This window comes from Parambassis ranga, chromosome 24, assembly GCF_900634625.1.
Source record: "Parambassis ranga chromosome 24, fParRan2.1, whole genome shotgun sequence".
In the NCBI taxonomy this organism is placed as follows: domain Eukaryota; kingdom Metazoa; phylum Chordata; class Actinopteri; family Ambassidae; genus Parambassis; species Parambassis ranga.
The window spans coordinates 10,674,429-10,699,669 of record NC_041043.1 but is presented as its reverse complement, the minus strand read 5'-3'; the positions used below and the strand labels follow the sequence as shown (position 1 = coordinate 10,699,669).

At 39.6% G+C, this 25,241-nt stretch overlaps 1 protein-coding gene across 3 annotated transcripts; it reads right to left on the bottom strand.

The window, feature by feature from the left end:
• Positions 1-1,231: 1,231 nt before the first annotated feature.
• Positions 1,232-23,737, bottom strand: fam49a (family with sequence similarity 49 member A). Of its 3 annotated transcripts, XM_028397206.1 has the most exons (13): positions 23,602-23,727; positions 22,569-22,611; positions 11,004-11,059; positions 7,050-7,129; positions 5,095-5,216; positions 4,841-4,946; positions 4,541-4,677; positions 4,376-4,453; positions 4,110-4,226; positions 3,918-3,997; positions 3,597-3,723; positions 3,435-3,505; positions 1,232-3,226 (listed from the first exon to the last, which is right to left on the bottom strand). In XM_028397206.1, exons 4-13 carry the CDS (start codon positions 7,120-7,122, stop codon positions 3,163-3,165), a joined length of 975 nt encoding a protein of 324 aa, XP_028253007.1. In that variant the 5' UTR covers positions 7,123-7,129; positions 11,004-11,059; positions 22,569-22,611; positions 23,602-23,727; the 3' UTR covers positions 1,232-3,162. The 3 variants fall into 3 exon arrangements, with proteins under 3 accessions (XP_028253007.1, XP_028253009.1, XP_028253006.1); XM_028397208.1 differs by lacking the exons at positions 7,050-7,129; positions 22,569-22,611 and adding an exon at positions 7,433-7,512 and having other exon boundaries at positions 23,602-23,737; XM_028397205.1 differs by lacking the exon at positions 22,569-22,611 and having other exon boundaries at positions 23,602-23,737.
• Between the last annotated feature and the right edge of the window lie 1,504 nt (positions 23,738-25,241).

The following is a 25,241-nucleotide window of genomic DNA, read 5'->3' as shown; positions in this document are numbered from 1 at the left end:
TCCTTTTTTCACTTTTGAGGTTTTAGCCCCAATTTTTACGGGGTGGGATAGGGATGTGCTCAGTGAGGGCTTTGCTCAGCCGTGGTGACCTCAGGGAACATTGGGCATGTGGTTAGGTGGGTTAGGAGATCTTGAAAGCCCAGTAAAAAAACAGTCAGATTGTAAAAAATGCTTTTATTCTTCCATAATAGTCCCATTGAGCTGAATACGATACACATCATTTCAACTAGTGTTAGGAAGGCGCAGCGTTGTGGTTCAATGTTTGATGCATTTGGCTCACCATTACCATTACCGAAATGTCTCACTTGGGGCTCTAAGCCTCACGACGGTGCATTAGGGTTAGGGTTAGGGTTAGGGTTAGGGAAAACCCATTCATTGTCTATGGAGCTAACAAAACTTCATGCACCCATATTCAGACCCCCAACTTCAAGACGGATTCACGTCTACTAGACATGCTTCTGAATCAGGACCCAGAGTGAATTTGGGTCCCACCCAGATTCAATCTGGGTCACACTCAAGTCCAAACGGCCACTAGGGGAAGTCAAGCTCCCCCAAGACCGATCTGGTAGTAATCTTTTAAACCTAGAGTAATCCTTCCAAGTTACAAAGTAGTCTTCAAAGTATCCCTTCTAAGTCCAAAAAGTACTCTAATTACGCCCAAAGTAATCTCCCAAGTTATTCAGCACTCTTCCAAGTTACTTATTCTGGTTAGGGTTTTTAGTAGTAGTCACAAAAAACCGTCAGCATTCACAGGGGAACCTTCCCAAGCCCAAAAGTGTCTGCTGCGAGGTGTTTGAGCCGTGCCCCGTGGGATCAAACTTCCCGACCTCTCTGATTGTCGACGGTGCGGCACCAGGTCCTGAACGGACACGCGACCAACAACATGTTATTGTCATGACTAAAACTCAACATGCACTATCTATGGTATTGATGTGACCAGTTGAATCAGTCAATTATTTGAACTGAAAAAAAAATGTTCAAACCATAAAGTTTTTGTTTCAAATTTTAGTGTTTTGTAAGTGAACGAAACTTATGACCCTGATTTGGCTCCAAATACACGCTTCTTTTAAGGTTTCAAAAACAATTTATTGTACGAGTTATTGACATTTTTTTTATAATGTACCTGAAATGATCTGATGTAACGATTTTGGTGCGTACTCCATATTTTACAGATGTATTTCATCATGTTTTAACTGTGCATTTATATTGTAAATAAGGAACAAAGGCTGTGTAAGAAATGTACCACCTTTATTTTCCAATCCTCACATCCCATCAGTATGCAAAAACAAAGCCAAAGCAACTTATATAAACAGTCTGAACAATAGTTATGAACAATAACTGTCAGTTTAAGACACACAAAAAAATGATTTTTGTCTTTGTACTGAAAACATTTTGTATCGAACACACAGTAGCATATCTTAGGCAGAGAGGGAAGCTTTGTGTACATCAATCATAACAGACCGGAGGTGATTTTATTTTGCAAATCCACCTCAGTCAGACATGAAATATCACTATCATACGTACACCAGGCTTCAAGTCTCAAACAGTTTTCACTCGCTGCATATAAAACTTTGCATCCAATGCATGGCTCACACACATGTATGCTTATATTACTAAATACAAGAGAATCAAACATAACCAAACAGACGTAAATGGATGGCAGATGCCTGACATGTTAATTTAAATGAAGGTTGTTAATGATAAGATATGATGGCTGAATATACTGTGTGGAAGAAAAAAAAAAGTCTTTCACAGGTTTATATTTGTCAGCTTATATAAGGCAATGCTGTGCTCCATGATGAGCTACAGACGCTTCCATTTTCTGAAGGGTTTTACAACAGCTTTGCCAAAAATAAAATAAAAAAAATTAATGTCTCATCTGTTGACATTTATAGATTGAACTTCAGATTTAAGTCATTGATTGTCCAGTCTTCTCTCTGAGCAGGTTAGGAGATGCTGCATGTGGACCAATCGAGAGCGTCTCTGATGTTAGTTAATGACCTATATTAATTATTGATCCACAACATGAGGCTGATGATTTGTGGTTTTGATGATTTGTAATTCAACAGTCTGATTTAAGGCAAATTTTTATTAGTATTTAAAACTTAAGACCCTGGGAACTGTTCAGGGTTCATCAGATGACGCCATCAATCTAAATGATATCAAAAGTCACATAAAAGTGGTCACATGACTCATTCTAGTGGAGACAAGGGTAATTATTCCATTCATTCTGGATATAGAACCAAATTACTCCAGTTAAAAACAAGAGAAAAATCTACAAAGAAAAAAAATAATTTATTCAGATTTTTTTTTTTGGTATTTTCTAAAGACTGTGACAGCAAAGCTTCGCAGTTTAAAAGCCACTCCAAAGATGGCAAAACACACAAAAATCTGGAGGTTTGATTCAAAAAAATCTGCTCTTTCAATCATCTCTTCCTCTCCACAACAACAACAAACTTTTAACAAGCGGGATCTCACTGGACGTGCAGTTTTTCTGTTCACAGTGGATTTATTTTAATAGGTGCACATGGCTGGAGTTTGAAAAACAAGGAGAAGGGGGAAAAAAAAACAGCTGACCCTAAAAACAATACACACCACATCAATCAATCAATCCCTTATCTGCTTTCGATTCCCTGCAACAGAACTGTCCATCTGAACATTGATTGCTTCTATATTGATTCAGTGAATCTCATTCTTTGCAGTGAAAACACAAAATGATAACTTTTTCAGTGTGATATAAACAAGAACCTACGCCAGAATTTAAAACATCCATTGTTCTATAACATTTGTTTTTCTTCAAAATTGTGATTTTTTAATTCCACTCTCAAATAAAAAGGTTGAGGAAAATGATTAAAGGCCGTGTTCGTTTATTTCCAAGTGCTGCTTGAAAAGCTCAGTTAGATATAAGGCTGACAGGTATCCATCCTTTGTGCTTCGACAGCTCTTAACAGTAGAGGCAATTCATGTGATCAATGTTTGTTTTGCAGTAGAAAGTACATTTTCTGCACGTTTTTAATAACTTGGAGGGAATGACTATGCAAATACACACAAGTATTAACATCGAGTCTTTTTAAATAATGTAAACATATACATCTTATTTGAGGTCAGAGCAATGATCCTCTTCATATCTATTTATATATATATAAAAAAAAGGAACAAATATTACTGGAGCATCGTCCGGATGTTCTTCGGAGTGGACTCGTCGTTCAGGTGTTTTGTGGTGAATCTGGGAAGAAACGTGGAAATTAGAGGAGGCTGCCTACTTCAGTGTACTTGAATAAGGTTACACATGCATTTGTAATTGAGAATTGTGGATACATAATTCATGATCCTAAAAAAAAAAGGAACAAAAAAAAACTAAATCTGAGCACACGAGCAGCGAAAAGGCAAAAAAAGGCATTCTGGGATTTCCAACCAAAGCAAAAATGACCTACTTGAGTGCATTCAGGAGACCTTCTACGTTGTCTGCCGGCTGGTCCTTCAGGACTTTTATGCAGCCTTTCATCTGAAAAGAAATGGCAAGAGCCAGTCGAATCAACTATCTGACAATATGCCCACGCATTAACGTCACATAGTATGAGCAGCTTGTCTCTTACGTCTATCTTGGAGGACTTGTTGAAAGCGCCGTTGGGATGGACGTGGTCGTAAAGGATGATGACCCCGACCATGACCCTCATGCAAAACAAGAGTGTGTCCTCACTACTGAAACGACTTGAATACTCCCTACACAGGAAGAGGAAAGAGGGAGGGAAATTAGATCATATTTTATTATAAATAAACTAAATAATACATAATTAAACAAGACATTGGGTGCTTCAGAGTAAAGCCATGCGTCTGATATTGTACATTACTTCTGTAGGAACATACTGTCTTCAAGGAATTTTTGACTGTGTGTGTGTGAAAGCATTTTAACTCACGGTGTCTCCAGCATGACCTTACAGACACTGGTCATGGTGCTGAGACAATCTGTTGTGTTTTCCAGTGGAAGAGTCTTGTTCTATAGAAAGTGTGAAATAGAGAAATGATAGTTTTTAAATCATTAATTATAAACATCTAAAAGGACTAATCTTCAACAAAGGTTCACAGTCATGCAGTGTTAGCTCTTTCACCTCTGTCACAAAGTTTGTGGTGGCGTTGCTGAGCGTTTTCAGCATAGGCGTGGCCTCAGCGTAGAACAGAGACATCCTGTTAGCCATTTCATTGTTGACTTCACTCTCAATGTCCAACTGTGGGTGCAGGAAAAATGGTCAGTTTTATGAGGCTTCATTTTTTTTTTCCAGTGACAAAGACACCAAGCAGCAATCTTTTAGACCAAGAATGCAATGCTAATTTTAAATGATGTATGAAAGGCCGATATATTTTCAGGACCACTCACATTCATGTTGTTTATCCGGTTTCGACTGATAGTCCTTCTGTAGTAGCTGAAGTCATTTTGGATAGCAGGAATCCTCATCTGCAGGAAAACAAGAAACATACATCAAGCCACCTGCATAAACTGCATGTGTGTATGTGTGTGTTAACGTCAGTGTCTGCAACAGACCTTAAGTTCATCAAAGCGCAGAGTGAAGTGGAGGATCTCAGCGAACTGTTTGGCGAGGGCCTGCTCCCTCTCCAGGTGCTGAGTGGGCGTCAGGGGTGGGCACGTTAGGCACTCCAACAAACTCTGCAGAGCCTCCTCTGCAGAGACACACAAACACAGACATCAGCTGCTGTGTACGTCTCAAAAAAAATCTTTTCTTGGCCTTTTATCATTAATTTATTCTTTATTTTAATCAGTAAAGTCACTTTAGAAATGGTGCCTATGACATAACCTGGCCACTACAGTAAGGAAAACTCATACCTAGTCTGAGGGAGAAGCTGTAGAACTTCTTGAGTTTGATGACCAACGGGCAGACTGAGTTCCAGGCCCGCTCCTGCAGCATGTGGTCATTGGGGTTTTGAATCGCCTGGAAACGATAAGAAATACAAAAAAATGTCCATCAACCATCAAGGGCATCACAATGGAAGGAGAGCAAAACAGATTTGTATAGAGGTCTTTGCTTCCATTTAGGGACAGCGTTTTACTTGACAAAACATTCAGAGTAGTTTCCTTACATCTCTGATCTCCTGTCCTGCCCCTTTGTACGCCTGGAGGCCAGTCAAGATGCTCTCAGAGTCCTGAAGAACCGAGTTCACCTGGTTCCACACCTCACGTTCTGCTTCTGTTGGCTGTGCATCTAACACGCAACCAAAGACAACACCCACACACACACACACATTAGAACAATGTTCTCCACAGTACTGCAACCAAACATGTAAAAACACATTAGAAAACTATTTAGTTTTGCCTTTTCACATCAACATTCAACTTTTAGATGACTACCAACTAATTTCTTTTACATTGTATTCACAGTGATGTGAAATGGCTTTATCTAAAGACATAAGAATAACAACAGTATTTCAATCATTGTGACATTAACCGGGAGAACACAGACATGAGTGCTGAATGTCTTTGCTCTTAAAAAATGATTCATAAATTGAAAATGTAAAAGTTCTGAAGAGGAGTAAAAAGGGCTGAAAAATAACAAAAACATTCAGCATAATGAAATGTGTGTGGGTCAATGTTTGAGTCTTTCTACAGTCAAACATCAAAATATGTTGCCATGCACATCCATTTTTATGCTTTTACTTGAAAATGTTGTTACATGCAAATTCTTTAGGGAGAACATTTTTTGTTTATTTGACTGTAAAAGATGTGGGACATAGAAGGGGTGTGTTGGTGTAACTGTAAATATTCTGCTACAGTAAAATACCTTTTAAGGGAAATTTAGTATTTTTAACCTATTTTTCCTATTTTGGGATCTATATAATTAATGGGGACACATTTCCATTTCTGTAGGTATCCTCCCTATAATGCTGTCTGAATTCCTAACGACCTGCCTGTCAATGTCAAAAAACAAAAACAACAAAAAAACATTTTAAGTGGTCTGTGGGTAAATGGCTCTGTGTGTGTGTTATCCCCCATTTACACCCATAAAAATGGGAAAATGAGGTGACTACACGGCAGTGCCATCCAGAGTATACTGGACATAGAGCTACAGTTGAACCTGGGTTGAAAATGATAAAAATATAAATGAACAAATGCATTCAAAGTCTGAATATATAACTCAAAACTAACCTAAATCCTTGCACACGTTTATTGACTGATACCATGAATGCATTAATTATCCATTGGCATGGGCCAAAATCATTTGGAATATCTAAAAATATCAGTGCTGTTGAAAAACATTGTAGTAAAGTTTGAGCTAATGGGCTATTCACTTTAATGCCATCACATAATTATAAGGTATCATGTAACTCTCAGCAGCTTTGGCTATCACTGAGTCACTCTCGACAGGAGCAGCTCTATTTATAGAGCATCACTGACATTAAAAACTCTGTGTCTGGGGTCTGTTTTGCATTTCAAAAACCTTTCACTCCCATCATTTCCTCTTTGCTGAATAAACAGAGCCCCAAGGCTGGCTACATTGTGAGCAGCTGAAATGCCACTCTGGAGGCGTAATGTGTTTTTTTGTTCTGTTCTCACTAAAAGGCCAAAGCAGATTAACTTTTACACATTTTATGTGGACATTACAAAGCAGAGCATCTGACACTTTATACTGAACTGATGCTGATGATACAGTCACATAGGAAACAAGGTTAAATTGCAGAGAAAACATTCACAGTTTAATATTTTTTTAAAATGGGCATATTTCAAATGTGTGCACAAACAAGGGCATGCATGCAGTGAAGTTAGTAAAAGCAGACAGCAAAGGTCAGGGATCAGATCCATTCTTCTTCAACTTGCCATGCAGAGCATAGAAATTTTGAAAACACGCTAAAATCAATCATGAAGTGAAATAACAGCTTTCAGAGGCAACATTACGAATTCAAAAGAATGGTGACAATTCAGATGTTGAATGGGTTGACCCCTGACCAGACAGAGCAGCTAAAAGGATGTGAATTATTTAAAGGAGAGGAGTGAGTGGGAAGGACGATCTAGCAGAAAGACAGGCATAAGCTGAGCTCACTTTCAAAGTCAAGGAAAAAGTTTGGCCCCTGTTCAAGCTCAGTGCAAGTGAGCACTTTTAACAGATTCCCCATTTGGTTTCTGCAAGAGAGAACAAAGAAAAGAGAAAGGAAGAAAAGTATGTGTGATGTTAAAAAGTTGTCAAAACAGTTATCTGAACAGAGATGGGAGATCCGAGCAGAAGGTCGCGACCAAGCGGCAGAAAAAGGAGGAAAAAAAAAGCGAAGGAGTAAAGAGCGGAGCAAAAGCAGACTCCTTCACGGCTTCATCACCGAGAGCAGAAACCCGCTGACAGAAAGGAAACAGCTGAGCAGGTTACACCTCCTTCCCTCCCCACATCTCCTGCTCCATCCATCTTTAGTTCCAGTCCTCGGCCGCACTTACTTTCAAAGTCCAGGAAAAAGTGTGGATAGTTCTCTATTTCCCTTGTTAGGACTTTAAGCAGGTTACCCATTCCAGCAAACCTGATGGTCAGAATACAGCGGTAAAAAAAACAGACATAAACACAAGTTTCCACACAAAGTAGCTTCAATATAAAGCTGGGATTAACCAATTTATTGGTAACTCTCTAAATGATCAAATATATGGGATTAAAATTGTCCACACAATATCGTCAAATGACGGCTCACAATAAATAATATGCCAAGTGTCTTTGCTTTATAAAAAATTTTACTTTTTCAGATTTTTTCATTCATTGTTGACTCAGCCTGTCACTGTTTGGATGTGTATGTGACCGTGTTTGCATTTCCTGGTCTGTAAAGAGGCTGAGAAAGTTACATTTCCTTCCACCCTTGCTGCACAAAACTCCAGCCTTTCTCTACCACTTTGTCTGCTCTTTTGGATTCAGGCCTTTCTAAATGAAGCCAAAAACAGGGATGTGGTCCTAAATTACAGTTACACTCTATAAACATTTTATTGGAGGCAAGAGGCAGCAACTAGGTAGCAATTTCCAGGGGAAAAAAATAAAAAAAATCTAACTCCGCAGCCATGGAGGGTGGTCACACGCTCTGTAATCACAGCAGGCCTTAAACTTACGGTAGCACAATATGAGGTCATGATTACGGTAAAAATGAGAACATCACAGTGCATCATAGGCAAATGAGAATAGCATAACCTTTCAGGTTTCAAAACATTCAGCCACATTACTTGGAAAAAGGCGTGAAAGAAAGTGAGGTTTGACTCCTAAAGATAGACTTATAGGTCTGCAAAAAACATCTGTTTTTAATGTCAGTCAATTTAGGACATGCAGTTCCAGATTCACACTACACAAAGACACTGAAAGGGCACAAAGTCATTCCTTCTCACACATAGAGATCCAACTACCCTCAGCTTGACTCAGAGTGAAGTGACAACAAAAGAGACACTGTGCCGCTGTGTGCACATGATGATCACACTGCATTTCTCTGCACAGCCTCCAGCAAGTTGATGACTATTTTTCAAAAAATGGCATTCATTCTTCAGCTTGCACTTATCATAAATTCATATACAACTGACATATATAAATGTCAATCTACACACTGACAGCGTGCACACTGATCCTACAGAAAGCCTGTATATATTTATAATGTATCTGAATGTCAACTTCATGCAGCTTCAAACTTGATTAAATACACTGTTGTACCAGTAGGGGGCAGTGTTGATTCAGGTCTACGTATCAAGGTTTAAGATTGTACTGTTAATGGTGTCATGCTGGTACATGTTCTGCAGCAGAAATATTTTTTCCTAGGCAAACCATAACCTGCAGCTACAAGTTCTTCATAAGTGATCTTAACATGTTCTCCAGCTGAATTCTGGTTGTGTTAGCCTTGTTTTTGTTTATGTTAACCATTAAAACTGACAGTTCTGTCAGTGAACAATATAAGGAATTCTCCACAACATCTAAAAAAGATGTTTTTCACTGAGAGCACATAGATCTCATGGATCACTTTTAACTACGGTATATCTAAATAATATATGGCTTTGAGTAATTTGTGTGTGTGCATACCAATATAACGAGCAAGTCAAATCTCGGGAATGCCTATAATTGTGGTGATGTCATTGAAAAATCTTTCTGCATTACATTCTGGTGAGGCTACTGTTCTATATAATGCAGAACAGTATATGAGCCATCTGTATCCATGTCTGGTAAAAATCCATGTCATGGTAAAAAGTGTTTATTATTTACACAGGTAAAATATAAGCTGCTAAAACTATATCAGCAGTTAACCACTACACGTCAACAGGCAGTCAAATAATGAACCATCCTTTCATCATTTCTTATTAATGCCATTGCTTCTGTTCAAGCTGTATTCTAATAGCCAATGTGCAAGGCAAACTGCCATACAGCAGCTGGTCAGCACCAATGATTACCATTGAATTGAATGGTGCAGAAACATAATATAGAAATAATCTGATCAGATATGATTTGCCAGTATAAAAGCACATGCATGTCTCTAAAAATACCCTGTCAGAGTTAAATGTGGGTTTGATTCCCCCGTTCAGGTAAACAAACCTGCCCAGCTTTCTCTTCTATTTCTTGTATATCTGCTTGTATTGCTTTCTCTCCATTTTATTTCTTGTACCTGAGGTGGAAATTAAAAGAGACCTGCTGCATACAAACTTCAAATCTAACATCATATGCTCAGATGCTAGTGCAGACTCAAGCCACTAAATTGTGTACATCACATGTGGGCTTAGTCTATGTCTTAATACCAAAAGACAGGGAATTTTCTTGTCTTCTCAGTTCCTCTTTCATGATCACTTATCTACATGGACTGTACAGAAAGTGTGGAAACTTGACTTCCCTCATTCCAATAGTATCAACGATCACGGATATGGGGTTAAAGGGGATTACCACAAAGAGTGCAACATTTAAAAGAGTATTAAGAGTAAAATGTGATGATGATTGAACTCCAAAAAGTACATGTCTGGAAAAAAGATATTTCCTCTTGTGCTGGCATTACAAGAAGTCCTAATAAAAAAGGAGAAGAAAAAATACCAAAGAAGTTGTAGTGAAATTCAGAACTCCCTGGAATCAGACAGAATGATATTTGTAGATAAAGCTTTGAAACATTTTTTACCACGTGTTCAGTCAACTCTTTAGTTACCTTTACACTCTTCTGGTTCTACAGCCTCTTTTCAGTGACAAACACTGACTCCACTCAAAGACTGCTGTGCTCCATTTAAACACTCCTACTGCATTCAGTGTTACTGCATCAAGGATGTTTGCACTTTATAATTAAAGCAAATTCTATGCACTTAAAAGCACCAAAATGAGCTCCCGGTGTAAACTTGCCTCCTCTGCTGTGTGTGTGTGCAAGTCTCAAACAGCCTCTGCTCAAAGAGAATCAAGACAAACTAAATGATTTGTAGAAGGTCAGATAGGATTTAGACATGCAGGCAACATGATTCATGAACTATTTTTCAACACATACTCCACAGCTGAAACTGTATCATCCCGACCTTCAAAAAAAGTACCTGCACCTGTTCTTTCACGTTCATCTTAAATCTGTATGCAAGCTAACTTCTTCTTCTCTCTTTTCTACTTTCTCCCTTTTCAGTTACATAAATCTGTTTATCCCTCATTCGGTGGAGTCATGTTACTTTCCTAAACCTTGAAAATTTGCACAATCATGTTGGAATGTAGCACATGCCTTCTACCGGCATTAGCATTGTTTATCTAATACCGATTATAAAAATTGCTAACACTTGCTTTCACTTAACATGGAGATATTTTCTGTAATGCAGTGACCACTTAGATTTGGGGAAACAAATAGAGACATGAGGTTTTGGGACGCAAGAAATAGCATTCAAGGGGAAAGGTTTGAAGCTCAATGTAACAAGTGCAGGCTAATCCCAGCTAGAATTATCTAAGCAACACCATTTAATGAAGGTTTACAATGGCCTTGTTCAAACATGAATGTACTAGTCACCAAAATGTTCTCTTAATCTATGAACGGTGTGTGTGTGTGTGTACCTTCTCTGGTGGAGGACTTCACGTTGCTGTCTATATCATCCGCTTCCTCTGTGTCTCTGAAACAAAAGAAGAAATTTATGTTAAAATCAATAGAAACTGAGCTAAAAGAAATAATACTGGAAAGAAAAACAATCAGGCAGCATTGTATAACAAAATGTGTCTGCCCCGTGTACAACTCTCATCTAGAGACAGAGCATCATCTTTCCACAGTAATCAACTTCCTTTTTTTCTGCTGACACATATCAGCATTTAACAAACAAACACAACTGACCCTCATCACAAAAGACACCACTGAATTATTCAAGACTGAAATCTACACCCCCCCCATGTCTGTCACATCCAAAAAAGCTGATTAGGCCTCTATCTGCATAATGTTTGCTGGTGTATTAAATATCTGGGGACAAGCTGCGGCTGCTAATGGTCACTGCGAAGCACTACAATGTACGTCCCGCCAGGATGAGAGCAGAAAATAAATTAATAAACACTTGAGGTGAGAAAATGTCATATTCAATCACAAAAAACAACAATAAAACTGTTTTAATTCTGTACTCTCAGTTGTTTTTTTTAAATCTATTTGTTTTGTGTCAGCAAATAAAACCTGCTCATCAAGAACTACAGAACTGGAAGTAATGTAACCACAAAAGCCTCCACTGCCTGTCACTGTTTGAAGATGTGCAGACAATATTAGCCAGGCATCACTGTGCAGTCTGGTGAAATCTTGATATACACCAATTCTGCACAGTATTGTAGTGGTTGACTAATTAGGCCTGAAATAAAGCAATGTCTTTGTTACCATGTGTGGGTAGACATGTTATTGTATTGTTGTTTGTGGTTGGACTGACCCTATTCAGTATTAGATAAAACATAACGCAAACGGTTTCGCTTTTGTATCTGAGGTTGAACATGGGGAAAAAAGAAATAACTAACAGTCTGCAGAGTGGATGAAGCACTACAACTTGTGGTGCTGCAAAGGGTGTCTTCAAAGTAAACAAGCATGTATATAAAGAAAAGAGAAAACACAATCAAGCAAAATCCAGCGGACTGGATAATCATGATGAATCTGCTTCAAAGTCGTGCATGGACGTATGTGGATTTTGTACAATACAGATTTGTTTATTTTAACATAATCAAAAATCGGGGGCTTAAACGAATACACAAATACAATAGTACTGAGTAAACTTGTGTTGTTCACACCTATAACAAAAAACATACATCTGAAAAGTTAACACATTTGGTTAAACATGACTAACTCTTGATAAAATGCTTCCGCTCTATAAAACACACATTCACACTGTACCTTCACTACTATATGTCAGACAGAACTGTACTCATCCAACTTCATTGACCTCCATTCATCCCCAGAGGCACGGCGACAGAGTGAGAGGAAAAGAAGTGGGAAGCTGTGGATGGATGGATGGTTGCTTCACAGACAACACTTGACACTCTCCTTATAAGGGCATAGTGTGTGGCGGCTCCCTACAGACTGACACATGAGTGGATTTCACCTCAACATCACGCTAGGTACACAGAATCACACACACTTCATGTGTTCCTTCTGGACCTCTTTCAGACTCACACTTGCCAAAACACCATGTGGACAGCACAGACTGAGTGTTGATGAGAGCAGACACTTCAATATCACACCCACTTCACTCATTACTCATCCAACTTCTCTCTTTATCTGAACCTATTTTGTGCAATATAAAAATTTTTTTCTTTTCTTTTTTCTCCTTCACTTTCTTCCTTCTTCCTTTTCTTTCATACGCTTCTGCTTTCCGTCAAACAGAGCAGGATTTCCCTGTTTTTCCAGCCAGACAGAAAGATGTCAACAGGCTGCCAACTCATCCACACAATGAAACTGGATATAATTACTCCAATTAACCAGGAAGCCCATTTACAACATTTAGCCAGCACGCATTATTCCAGATTAAATGATAGCTTGCCATTAGTTGGCCAGCCAGACATGCGGTCGGTCATCCATCCAGCCCTTCACGAAAGCCAGTCAGCTATCCATTCAATAAACTAACCGCACATTTATCTAGGCAGACAACACATGAGTCAGTCAGTTTAGCATTCAGAGAGTCAGTAAATCTGTCAATCATCCCAGCAGGTGGTGGAGCCAGACAGTGCAAAGGGAGATGCGTGCATGCTCCTAAAAAATAAACATGTTTTTCAGGAAATTTCAATCGAGAGCTAGAAAGGAATTTTCCAGTGACCCCCACATGAATAACATGCATTATAACATTACATGCCCATTTTGTCCAAAGGTAAATAATATGACTGTAGTAATATTAATTTAACCTAAGAATCTTCTATTTTGGAAAAGCAGATTTGTCAATTTAATGGTTTTTAGTAGTACTAATATTAAGGTCATTAAAAAAATGGAGCAGGTCAATCTTAGCCAATATGTGCTACTTTTTCCTCTTCGCATGTTGGATTCATACTCCTCATTTATTCTGACTAAACAGTGGAAGCTTTCATCACCTCAAATATCAAGCGTGATCGCACCTTCATCCTGAACTGTTCTTTGCGCCCTGGAGGAAAATATCAAAAATTGTATTCTACTTTCATTGTATCTACACTGTTGCTGTTGCTCTGCAAGTTATTAACTTGTTTTATGAAGAGATGATGAAACCCACAATGAGCACCTACATAGAGATTAATAGTCTTATCTGTTTCCATGGTGACAGGAGACATCCGTTAAAACAGGAGAAACATGCAAATGTTTAAGAGTGGAACCCCTGAGGTGACAGACACATGCACACTTTGTTCTGCAACGGTTTTCCGTTTTTAAAAAAGGGAAGGTGTGTGATGAAAGCTGCTGTCACTTCTGGTTGAACGCCTGGGACGGAGGCTGCTGGGAGGAGAGGAGAGAGTGACAGACACTGTGGCAGATAAGAAATGAAGAATGAAAAATTAAAGAAGAAAAGAATGCAAACTGACCCTGCTACTCCAATAGTTTACACAAGAAAACAAAAGACTCTATATAGCACACTACAGCAGGTTAAATAGACCATAGCACAGAACGTACACGTGCCTCTTATCTAGCCCTCATATCAGCTTTGTGTTCACAGTGTGCCTAACATTAGACTCAAACCTGTGAGCACTTAAATCTGTTAAAACATTCAGAATAATCTAATGTAAATTAGTCTAACAACAGTTTAAAGTATGCTTATGACAAAAAATGAGGCTTTTTTTTCCAGTTACAAGTGTAACTGTTCCATGGATGATACTGACCCATGCAAAATATTGTAAATGTAAACAACATTGTATGTTAATTGCCATTCAAATGGACATGACTCACCTGCGTAGGTTTTTTTTTTATAGCTGTGATTTACAGTAGGTGCCAGAATTGCTGTCAGTGAGTCAAAAATAATGATGTGATCTCAACAGAAAAAGCCTCAAAAATAATTCAGCTGTATGGCTACCACAAAAAGATACTTATTTATTGGAAATACTAATGCCTCCGAACAGTATGTAAAGTGTTTTTTAGCATAATGTGTGTAGTCACCTCCACATATCTTCACTACACTCAGTGGAAAAGAACTATTCAGTGAAGTAACATCCTTTGCAGGGATGGAAGAATGATGAATACACAGAGATACAAAGAGACAGAGCGAGTCAGAAAGCATTTGTCAAGGTCAACTGCAGAACTGTCCCAACAGCAAAAACATGGCTTCAGGAAAGTACACAAAGCTGCCACTGAATGTGCAATGTTTCCTTGAAAAGGCAAGCATACAGAACAATGGTTCCTGACTGTTACAGTGAAGAGAATGCATGTTGAAATTCATACTTATGAACTGCACTCTCCTCTGCACTCAAATCATTTCCTTGTCCTAAGGGGAGAACGAGCTATGACCTAGTTTCAATCCAAACCTAAGTTTTTACAACAAAAATAAAAAATGTAGAAATATCTACCATTCAGGTCACTTATTTTTTTTCTTTGAATCTTTGCCATAATTGTCAGGTAACATTAGGAAACGGAACAGTTAAGAAGCACTGGAGTAGAAACCACAGTGCCAATTTACATGTAAAAACTTTGTGTGGTTTCAAAATGCGTTGACCAGACTTTATGATCATGTATATCAACACTTCCCCCATAAAACTGGAAACAGGAAGTCTGGATGAAAACCCTGTGTAGCGTGACAGCTGTTGATATCCATGGAACTGAACCTGTAAATCAATTATTTACATGAATGAGCATCATGCCCACCAATGGAAAATGCACATTTCCCAACATGACTCCTGGTCACGCGACAACGAGTTGCTGTGCAAATTTGGAAGCAGGCAAGTCCCAGTTGAGACAATGTTTGTCTCACAAGGGACGGCTGATGTGTATATACGTGCATGCAACTGTCCCTCCTGCAGTGCGGAAAAGATGCAGAATGAGAGTGACTGAAGATAGATGGAGGTTGGCGGTGGGGGTTAGAGACACATCTGGCTCAGAATGATCTGCCTCCTGCACACCCTCTAAGGGTTCAGACAAGGGTTAACTCTCAATGGAGGTTCAATGAGCTGGAAGACTGCAACCCTCCCATAAGTAAATGAATATGTGTGTGTTTGTCTGGAGCATCTTTCCTCCTTTCTGCATGGCAACAGCTGATGAATGGATGATGGACTCATAACAGCCCACTGAGCTCTGGCACTGTGGACTTTTAGGGGGTCGGGGGACACCACAAACCATTATTAATTTCACAGCACGTTAGCAAGACAAAAGTTCAATATTGCTCAACAGCAAAATTATTCAGTGCAGTTTCCCTTCACTGAATATTGGGTAATAGTTTGAGATATTGGTATAAAAAGTAACAATATCTAGCAACGTAAGACCACATTACACCATATCATTTTCATTATATAATGGAGCACACATTGAAAATTAAATGTCTAAGTACACCTGTGACATTTTGTGGCAACAGAGCAGGCTGAACCTGATCGGCAGTGTGTTAAATCTGGTTCTAGTTCCTCATACTGTAGCAACTATTTGAGCAAGTTCATGCTACGGTGTTGTCAAAACAGAGTAGTAAGGTAAACAACTTTCTGTTCTCTACCTTTATGTACATGTTTTGCATGACAAATGCAGAATATACTTTAGAGAGCACAATGTGCTGTGAAAGATGTACAGATGGCAAGTTTTGCAGAGTTTGCATGCTATCTGCCTTTGCATCAAGAGTATTTTTGTCCAACCAAATGAAGAGAAATTGTATACATATCAAGTTTTGACATCTTGAACTGAGTGTAAGCACCAAAAACAGTTGCAAAGGTCTGGTGCAATGGCATACTTTAAACAGTTTCATGTTTAAATTGTCTGTGTGCTAAGCCAGTGGTTCTTATGTCTGTTAAATCAAACCATTTCCTCTGAAAAGGATTTTGTATAAACCCAAGGAAACCAAAATCAACACCAATGACTCAAAATAACTTCTGTTTGGGAATCTCTAGGAAAATGACCTGCAAGCACAAACCAATTGTTTCAGTGGTGTCTCTTGCTAGCAGTGGCTTTACAGTAAACGTACACTTCTTGAGTAGCTTCTGTTCTCCTATATTTTCTGTTCTTCTTGTGAAGCATCTACAAACAAAAGATCAAATACAACTGGCATCACTTTTCATCAACGCCAAGTGAAGAGAAACAAAAACTCCAAAGTTAGGATAATGCAAAACATGTAGGAGTAAGTAGATTAGCTGGCTTTTTAACAAACAAATTGCTAACAAAGGTAGAAAAGGCAGAGGCACGTAATCAGGGATTACATGTTTGATTCTCTTGAGACCACTAAAACGTAGCTGAAAAGTGGCCACCAAGTGACATATGGTCAAGCACTGCTCAAGTTAAGCCTGTTAACTGTGGCCCTCAAAAATAATAAAAAAAACATTTACACACCAGTCTGGCCTTTAAACAAAAACAACACATTTGGCCTTGGCTTCCTGCATCCATTTTTAAAATCCCTCTGCTGTTTTGACTGGCCAGGAAAACCGGCCTTCAAATTGGGTTAGGGGAGCTGCGTCTCCCTCAGGCTCACTTTGCTGGAGCAAATGTGACAGCAGGGCGTGTTTGGGGGGTTGAGCTCAGCTCCAGGGGAGGTTGGCTGAATTTTGCCCTAATATGGACACAGGCTGGGGGGGTGGGGGGTGTTGTTGAAAGGCAAGGAGAGAGGGGAGGGCTGGGTGGAGAAGGGGAAACCTGCCCAGCACCACCACAATGGCAGCCTTGCTTGCCCACTGCTGTATCATTGGCGCTTTTTATCCTTCCGTCTTACAGTCGGCTTCACATGCCAGGACAGGATTCAACTGTTTTGGTCTGCTAACCGTGAGTCTGAACACACTACAGACACTGAAGAACTCTTCAGCAGTTAGGAATCACAGTTAATGTTTAAGGGCTCACACAGCTCTCTGAAAGGCTCTCAGAAACAGTACCTCACATTTCTCACACACAGCTACACACTCACTCGACTCAGTGACACTGAAGCCTCCTCCTCAGCAGCAGTGCCCAACTCAGTTCAGCTGCTGGCTCTGCATGCTCTTTGGTTCAGCCAGCTGGGCCTGCTGCCTAATTTTACACTTGCTCAATACAAACTCACCACTATCCCTCCTCCACATCTGGCCTCTGATGCAGAGAGAAGGGCACTGATAATGGCCACAGACACAAAAACTCCCAGTGGCCTTTTTCCCCCCCTTAGAGAGTGGAGGAGAAGGAGGGGAAGGGGCGGGGGGGCAGAAGACGTAGTAAACAACTCAAGAGAGGCTTCTGTCAATGCTGAGAAAGAGAAAGTGGGATAGAAAGAGACTGCCAAGGCATGTAAGCGTGCATAAGGAGAACAATAGAGGAAGGGAAAAAAAATCAAGGCAACAAGCAAGTAGGAAAGTAAAGGAGGGCGGCTGGTATTCAGAGAGGAGGAGGAGGCAGAGAGGCTGCCTGACTACTACCAGCTTCTTCTGCGTAGAGTGGGACTCCAGGCGTAAAAATTCCTCCTACAACTCAGTTCAATGCCACCTCTGTTCTGCCAGGCCCTGCATGTCAACAGCAATGCAGATACAAAGGGAACCATGTATGTGTGTGACTGACTCTTGTGTGAAACCAGTATGAATGAGAATTTATCAAGCGATCTTTACCACTGCATGGTCTCTGTCTAAAAGGTACAAGCAGGCAAAATACGCTAACTGAAGCATCAAGAACATCTTGATGAAGAACAGACAGACTGCCTGAAAGTGATAACATCAGTGAATCCTGACGTATTGATTACAGATACTGGCGTCTGCTTTAAAGTGAAACAATTTAAAGCAAAGGTTGTCAGAAGATGTTGTCACGACTTAAGTTGCTTGTCAATTAAAGAAAAGGCCAAAGTCCACCAGGCAGTTAGATCAGCTTACAAACTGACAAACAAATCCATCAATCGGTGGTGTCTCTGCAGATCATTAACGATGAAGAGTGGGTGACCTGTTGGACTATTGTTTTTGGATGTATTATCTGTGTTAACCTCTGCTGTAAAATAACTCAATATGCAGTATATGAACAAAAAATTGCCAACATTGTAGTTTAAATAATCCAAACAGAGAACACAGAGAGAAATGGTCTCTGAGAAACTTCTGCAAAAACAGGTTGTACCAACACAGTCAGTGGGGCAGAGGGGTGTTTCCTTGTGAAAACAAACCTATTTAGGGCTTTCCATAAACATTGGCCCTACTGTGAAGAACCAGTATAATCACTTCAAAATGTTCTGAGATGATACTTGACCTTCACAGACCTAGCATTTGGTCTCTTGACATCAGGATAGGTCTGCTGACTTGTCTTAGGCCATGTCAGGTCAAATGTTTTTTTTCCTCCTGAAACTGCCGTTATACTTTGTGTATATACTGTAAGTCTGTAACACTGTGTATATACTGTAAGTTGTTTACCAAATTGAGACACAAACTGCTCACACTTGTACTTTCACACAAGCTGTACAATTAATTAAGCATGCATAGTTGTACGCTGTGGTTTAGAGAGAACTGCACTAAGTACTAAAAAAAGAAACACTTGACCCTCTAGACCTCCAATTAGCATCGAATCAAGACTAGTAAATGAGACACACTACCGTAAGTGCCTGCTCCCGTTTGGTCTTTTACACTCATTTTCTGTGCTTAAATATCCCTCTTGCTAAACTGTGACAGGTGCTGTCCTCTTCAATATTCCCAATATTGTTTCTCTCACAAACCCTTAGCTTGTCATGCACAACAAACATCTGTACATCTCCTAAAATTCTGCACGTGCTGAGATCAGAGAGATGCTGAATTGCAAAAAGCCAGTCAGGAAACGCCAGGATCCTCCTGCCAACCACTGAAACTTAGGAAAATAATACACACAGCTCACTAATTTCTGTCAGGTATTCTAGTGTTTCACTCATATTTGAAACTCCTAGATGTGGAAGTAGATAATCACAAAGGCTTAGCAGGTAAATCACGGCATACACCAGAAGGCAGAAATCACATAAGCAGAAGTAGGATGGGATTTGAGATTTGCTAAATGTCAATTAATTTTGCAGAACTGCTCACAGCTGTTGATATGAAGTGCGTACAACAGAGAATAAAAGAGATGAAACTCTTGAAGTTTCATAACTTTTAAAGCAAGCTTTATACTTTAACACATTTCCTAAAGCTTTCCAATTTTCCACTGTCCCAGAAAGTTTGATGCTTTGGGCACTTGTGAATAAATAAACTGCCAAAGCAAGGAAGCTCATTGTTGAAAGACATTTGCACCAAAAATCAATTGGGCATATGGTGCATGGTGCATTTTAAATGATCCCTGCACCAACACTCAGGTTTCAGAGGTTTTTCAGACAAGATGACACAGCGCAATGCAGATATTACAAACTTAAATAAAGGCCAAATAGAAGTTACAGGGAGAAATAATGCAGCTCAAACAATGCGGAAAGATTTAACTATGAATTGAAGAAATCCAAAAAAAGAACTGACTGTACATGGATATGTGGGCTATGCAGTTTTGAAGTTGAAGGATGTAAAATTAAACATCGAGGGCACCAAAGTAGAATCTCCAGTAGGAAAACCTAACAAACCAGCTGAGACACAATATACATTATCAAACTGACCATTACATGCACAGCCACTGTACAACAATAGCCAGTGAGAGTATACTGAAACAGACTAACAAAGAGCTGCTGTCCTGCTGACAGGATGTGAGCATAAAAAGTGAAACGTGAGTGGGAAGTGTGCAGGGTCATGAGGCAGCACAGTTGTACACACACTCATTCTCACAGACAGACAGATAAAGAGACTATCAGATGGGTAAAACAGGACCTCTGAGCTGCTATTTCACTGCAGCACTGCCATGAGAACATTACCTCTGGTGAACATTGAACACTGATGGCTTAAGTGTTCAAATATTTTAAGCTTTTGAGAGAATTAGTTAAGCTTGGATTGATTAATCTTATGATCCTGTAAAAGCTCCTTGTGTCAATGCGCAGTACAACAGTTGTACTTGTCAATGCATGAAAAGCACAGGTATTATGCATAACACTGAGGATGGTTATGTTTCAATCAGGTGTCCTAAGAAGTCATGGCAGAGCAAACACTGCTCTCCCTACCATGAAGCCTATAACTGCCTTCCATAACAAAAAGGCCTATTATTGATGGTGATTGTACTAAAGCCTCTCGGCCAGCCCCGCAGGTGTTCGAGCTCTCTTTTCACACTTTTCAGTGTTTCTTCCAGTCCTAACACAGGCCTCTCAAAACTGTTAGCTGAGCATCTGAGTGAGAAGTCTGTTGTGTTTTTTGTTCCAGCACAGATGGCAGCATTGGCTGAGTCAGCAATAGACGGTAGGTCCACAATAAACTGGATGATTAGTTGTTGATAATAAGAGGAGAAGCCCAGCATTAAGAGTGAGTAGCTATACAACCGAGGGACTTCTTAGCCAGTTTGTTCTGAATTAAATCACAACTAACTGTTCCGCTTCAACTGAAAGCCCACAACAGCTGTAAAAAAAAAAAACTGCTGTGGCTTAATAATACCTAATTATCAGCTTTGTATCCAAGAGGTATTATTTATAAATGTATGTTCTCTTCATCAACAGTGACAGCACCATTATCCACACCCTGTTGGATGAGGAACTATAATTTTGCACAAAATCTGACATACATAAATAAATGTGCAATGAATGTGCCAAACACAGTCAAACAGTGCTGCAGGCTAGCCTTAGTTGGCATCAGGAGTGAGACAATGATATGAAAAAAGCTTCACACTGCTGGTTCAGCTTAAACCTTAAGATATTAGACTTGGCATTGGTGCAGTGCTACAAGGAAATCCTTTGGGATTTCTCATGTGGAATCACAGTGCAACTTGTGATTCATAGCTGGATTCTAGCAAACAAAAAATGCTGTTGCAAGCAGTTTCACTTAGAGCTAGAGAACTGCTAAACTGCAAATATCACATTACTTTTTTTAAGCAGCCTGAGTTTAAAGCAGCACATTTCAGGAGCGTCGTTGTAATTTGACCTAAATGACTGTAGTCCACATATTTCTCACATTACAAAGGTGGCATCAATGCCAGCATGCTCATCTTGTATCAGGCAGATATTTGTGTGAGCATAACAACCACTCAGCCTAAAGCGAAAGGAACTTTTGTTCCTGTACTATGTATATATTCATGGTTGCAGCATAAAAATCAACATCAAACATCAGGCACCTTATCATCATAACAATACTTTGTGCATTTAATACTTGCATTTGTTGTGGCAGAGTAGCAGTGTACAACACAAAGTCAGTGCAACACAAAGGCTTCCCTGCATGCTTGTTTGAGGCAACCTGTAATGCAACAACAGGTTCAAAACCACAACGTAAAAAAATGCCACTGTTGAACAGGGTGTGAGATACCATATCCTGTTTTTCTGTCACAGAAGAAAACCCTGAGTGGTGAAAGCACAATGAGAAACTTAACTGTAATACAAATTTGGACACAAACAGGGTGCATTCAAATTCTTCTAGGTCAGACTTCTAACAAGAAGAAGAAGAAATCTAGCAAGTCTTTACCACATCATTTAAACAGTTCACAGAGACAGCTGGTACAAGTATTTAGGGTTTAAAAAAGGATTAGATCATCAGGTAGATATTCAGTCAGTCTGGTTAAAAAAGGAATAATAAGTCACCTAAATGTTCTGGGCATAACAAGTCACATATATGTGATTTTGCTTGTAATAATGACATAACAGCTACCTTTTGGGGGGCTACACAAAGCCCTGCATGTCCTAACTTGCCACTACGGTGTAAAAGTGAATACTAAGGCACACAGCTCAGCGACTCCATGCAAAAAACATGCAAAGCATTTCAACCTCTTCAAGGCAGATCAGGTTCATTCACAACAGCCATTGTGCAGCATGTTTAAGTCACAGAATCCAACCAGCATTCCAGAAATGCTGCAATTACACCCTGGCATACTGACTGAAACAGGACAAATATACACACACATGAGCACACACACACACAGTTGTAGGAAAGTGCAGCTGTTGCTGTATGTCCTCTTGAACAAAAGAGCGCCAATTCAGTGCATTTAGGTACATGATGGAGCACATTCCTCTCACAACTTACAGAAGTGTAAAGAAGTGTTTCCTCAAAGTTTTAAATGTTAAATCTGTGAAGGACCAATATGAGGTGTTAATATGTTATTAGGCTGTGCTCAGTTTTATGGACATGACATGTTTTTTAGTCATGACAAATTCTTCAAACAACGCAAAGTTAAATTAAGTAACACAAAGCAAAGTAAAGTTTACAGAATCTGACAGAAACAAGTGTTTATTTGTTGCTGTTGGATGAGATCACTTGAATTACATACAGTGTGGCTGAAACAGAGCTGGTCATTGGCAGATCATGTCAAAAGAAGAGACCGAAACAGCTGCTGTTTTGTGGTATTTACTGCAGCAGACTGGGGCCAAATACACTTAACTGAGCAGTGTTTGCAGGGCTTTTCCCCCGGTTAAACCGGTAGCTCAAAAAAAAGTTCAGAAATTACAGCCGTGGAAGCGAAATATTTCACACCAGCCACCTGCCTGTGAATAAACATCACGCTATTGTACAGCATAACACACAGTTGTAAAACAGCAGTGATTGCGGAAAAAAGTGTTGCTGTTTATACGTTCTTACAAACCAGAGTCCCACATCATCACTTATTCGGACACCTCAAAATAAAGTCATACTATTAACATTCGACGACATTTAAACTCCTGTAAAACGCTCCTGGACTTTGGCTACCAGTCACAAGCTAAGTTTGCGAGCTAGCTAGAGTGCCAGTTAGCAGCACTGCTGTCAAGCAAACTCTGGAAAAGGGTAGCACATCAACAATGGCGTGGAAACCTAAACAAAGCCACGCACAGCGATACATAAAAGTGTTTTATCGCTTGCACAGGAGTGTAACACCACCCCGAAGGTAATTTCACCGCTGAAGAGTAGCTAACGTTAGCTAGCAAGTTAGCGCTTCCTCCTCCCCGGCACCTCATTCCATGTGAACTCTTTTGACAGTCATTGATTTCACGGGGATACACAATTTGGCACGACACCAGGCGAAGTTAACCCAACTTAGTGACCATTAAACACGAATAAAAGTTAGTCAAACTCCAAAACTCACCGGTAAGTCTCTGGGAGTGGTATTTTGTAGGAGGTACGCAGCGAGGTCTTGGTCCGAGCAGTACTTTTTCACCGACCTTGGCAGCTCTGCCTGTCCCCAGCAGCAACAGACAACAACACTCTCAGTACATACCCCTCCCTCTGCCTCCAGAAAACCGGTGAAAAAAAAATCCACTCTCTCAAGCCCCGCCCTTCTGCTTTTTTATTGGTCGAAATTAGGGACAGTGCAAAATAAGCCAATTAAATTGACTTTTGTTTTCTCTTTGTCCAATAGCTGTCCTGCAAAGTATTTCTACACATCAGTGCCTGGCAAAGTCATTCTGTCTGAAGAATCACACTAAAAATCAAGTTTATTATTAAAAAAAAACATTTCTAGATAAAAAAAAAGATTTCTAGTATATCGCTCTTCTCTGAGATCATATTCCTTATCACTTCCATCTTCAGATAGAAGGATGTTAATTTCATCTACAAATGGCAGATTCAGTTTACAAACTAGAAGTCACATTATAGTAAGTTCCTGCTTGTAGCAGCAAGTCTCATCCAGATTTAAGATTGATGTATGAAGTCAAAGGCATGTTGGAACATTTGGGTTTTCCAAATAGGGGCTTCCGTATTTGGCCCCGAAGGGCTTCAATGCAAAGCAACAGGAACACACACACACACACACAAACACACACCTACAGAGTCACTGAAAATGCCAAGGCTCTGCAATCAAAACATGCAGCCTTTCAACTGTATTCTTGTGTGTGTGTGTTGCCATACCAGGTTGCCAAGATGTATGCTTGATCCTTGAAAAAGCCCATTGTTGTCAGCAATATGGTTGAAGGTATGCACAGGGTAGACGATGATGATAAGGGGCAGGGGGACGGGGGGGTCAGAGTAAACCCGCATCTTCCACTGCACCACAACCTTGTGGCTTGTTGTAATGGAGTTAAATTTCCTTTAGAGTAACTCTGCATACACCCACGCAAATCAAGAGATAGTCAGCATGTTTGTAGAAATTACATGTGCAGTAATCATCTACTGACGTGTGATACAATTATGACATGATGCTTGAATCAGGTCACTAAAACCATTGCTAAAAGCATGACATCCAACCAGACCCGTTTCAGGGTTAAAAAGGGAAAAGCTAACTTTCCTATGGGAATTATTAGTTTGTTAAACAACGTGTATAAATAGCACTACAGATTGTTTAAATGATTAAAATTGTTCAGAAGTGACACCTGGTGGTGATTGTAGAGCGAATCATGGCTATAAGCTTAAAGTCACAGTGTGTATTTAGACTGCAGAGATTTCACTCAGTGGATGCATAAAATAACACAGAGACTTTTAGCAGCTGGAATCTCTTTAAATGAATTATTGGAAAATCTGTCTGGACTTCAGGCAGGATATCAGCAGAACACCTGGACTCCTTTCTGCACAGCCGTTGTGATACATGCAGAATGTAGTTTGTTTTGCCAAAAAAAAGGCAAGCTAGGTTACACATTAAGCTGTATATCTGTTTTTCTTTCTTTGTATATGCTTGTTTTGTATTCTTAATATTTAATATATAAAAATAATTAGGTTTTTGTTATTTTTTTAAATCTATTTATATATGTATATATGCTAAATACCTGCACCTTGTTGCTGCAGTGGTGATAT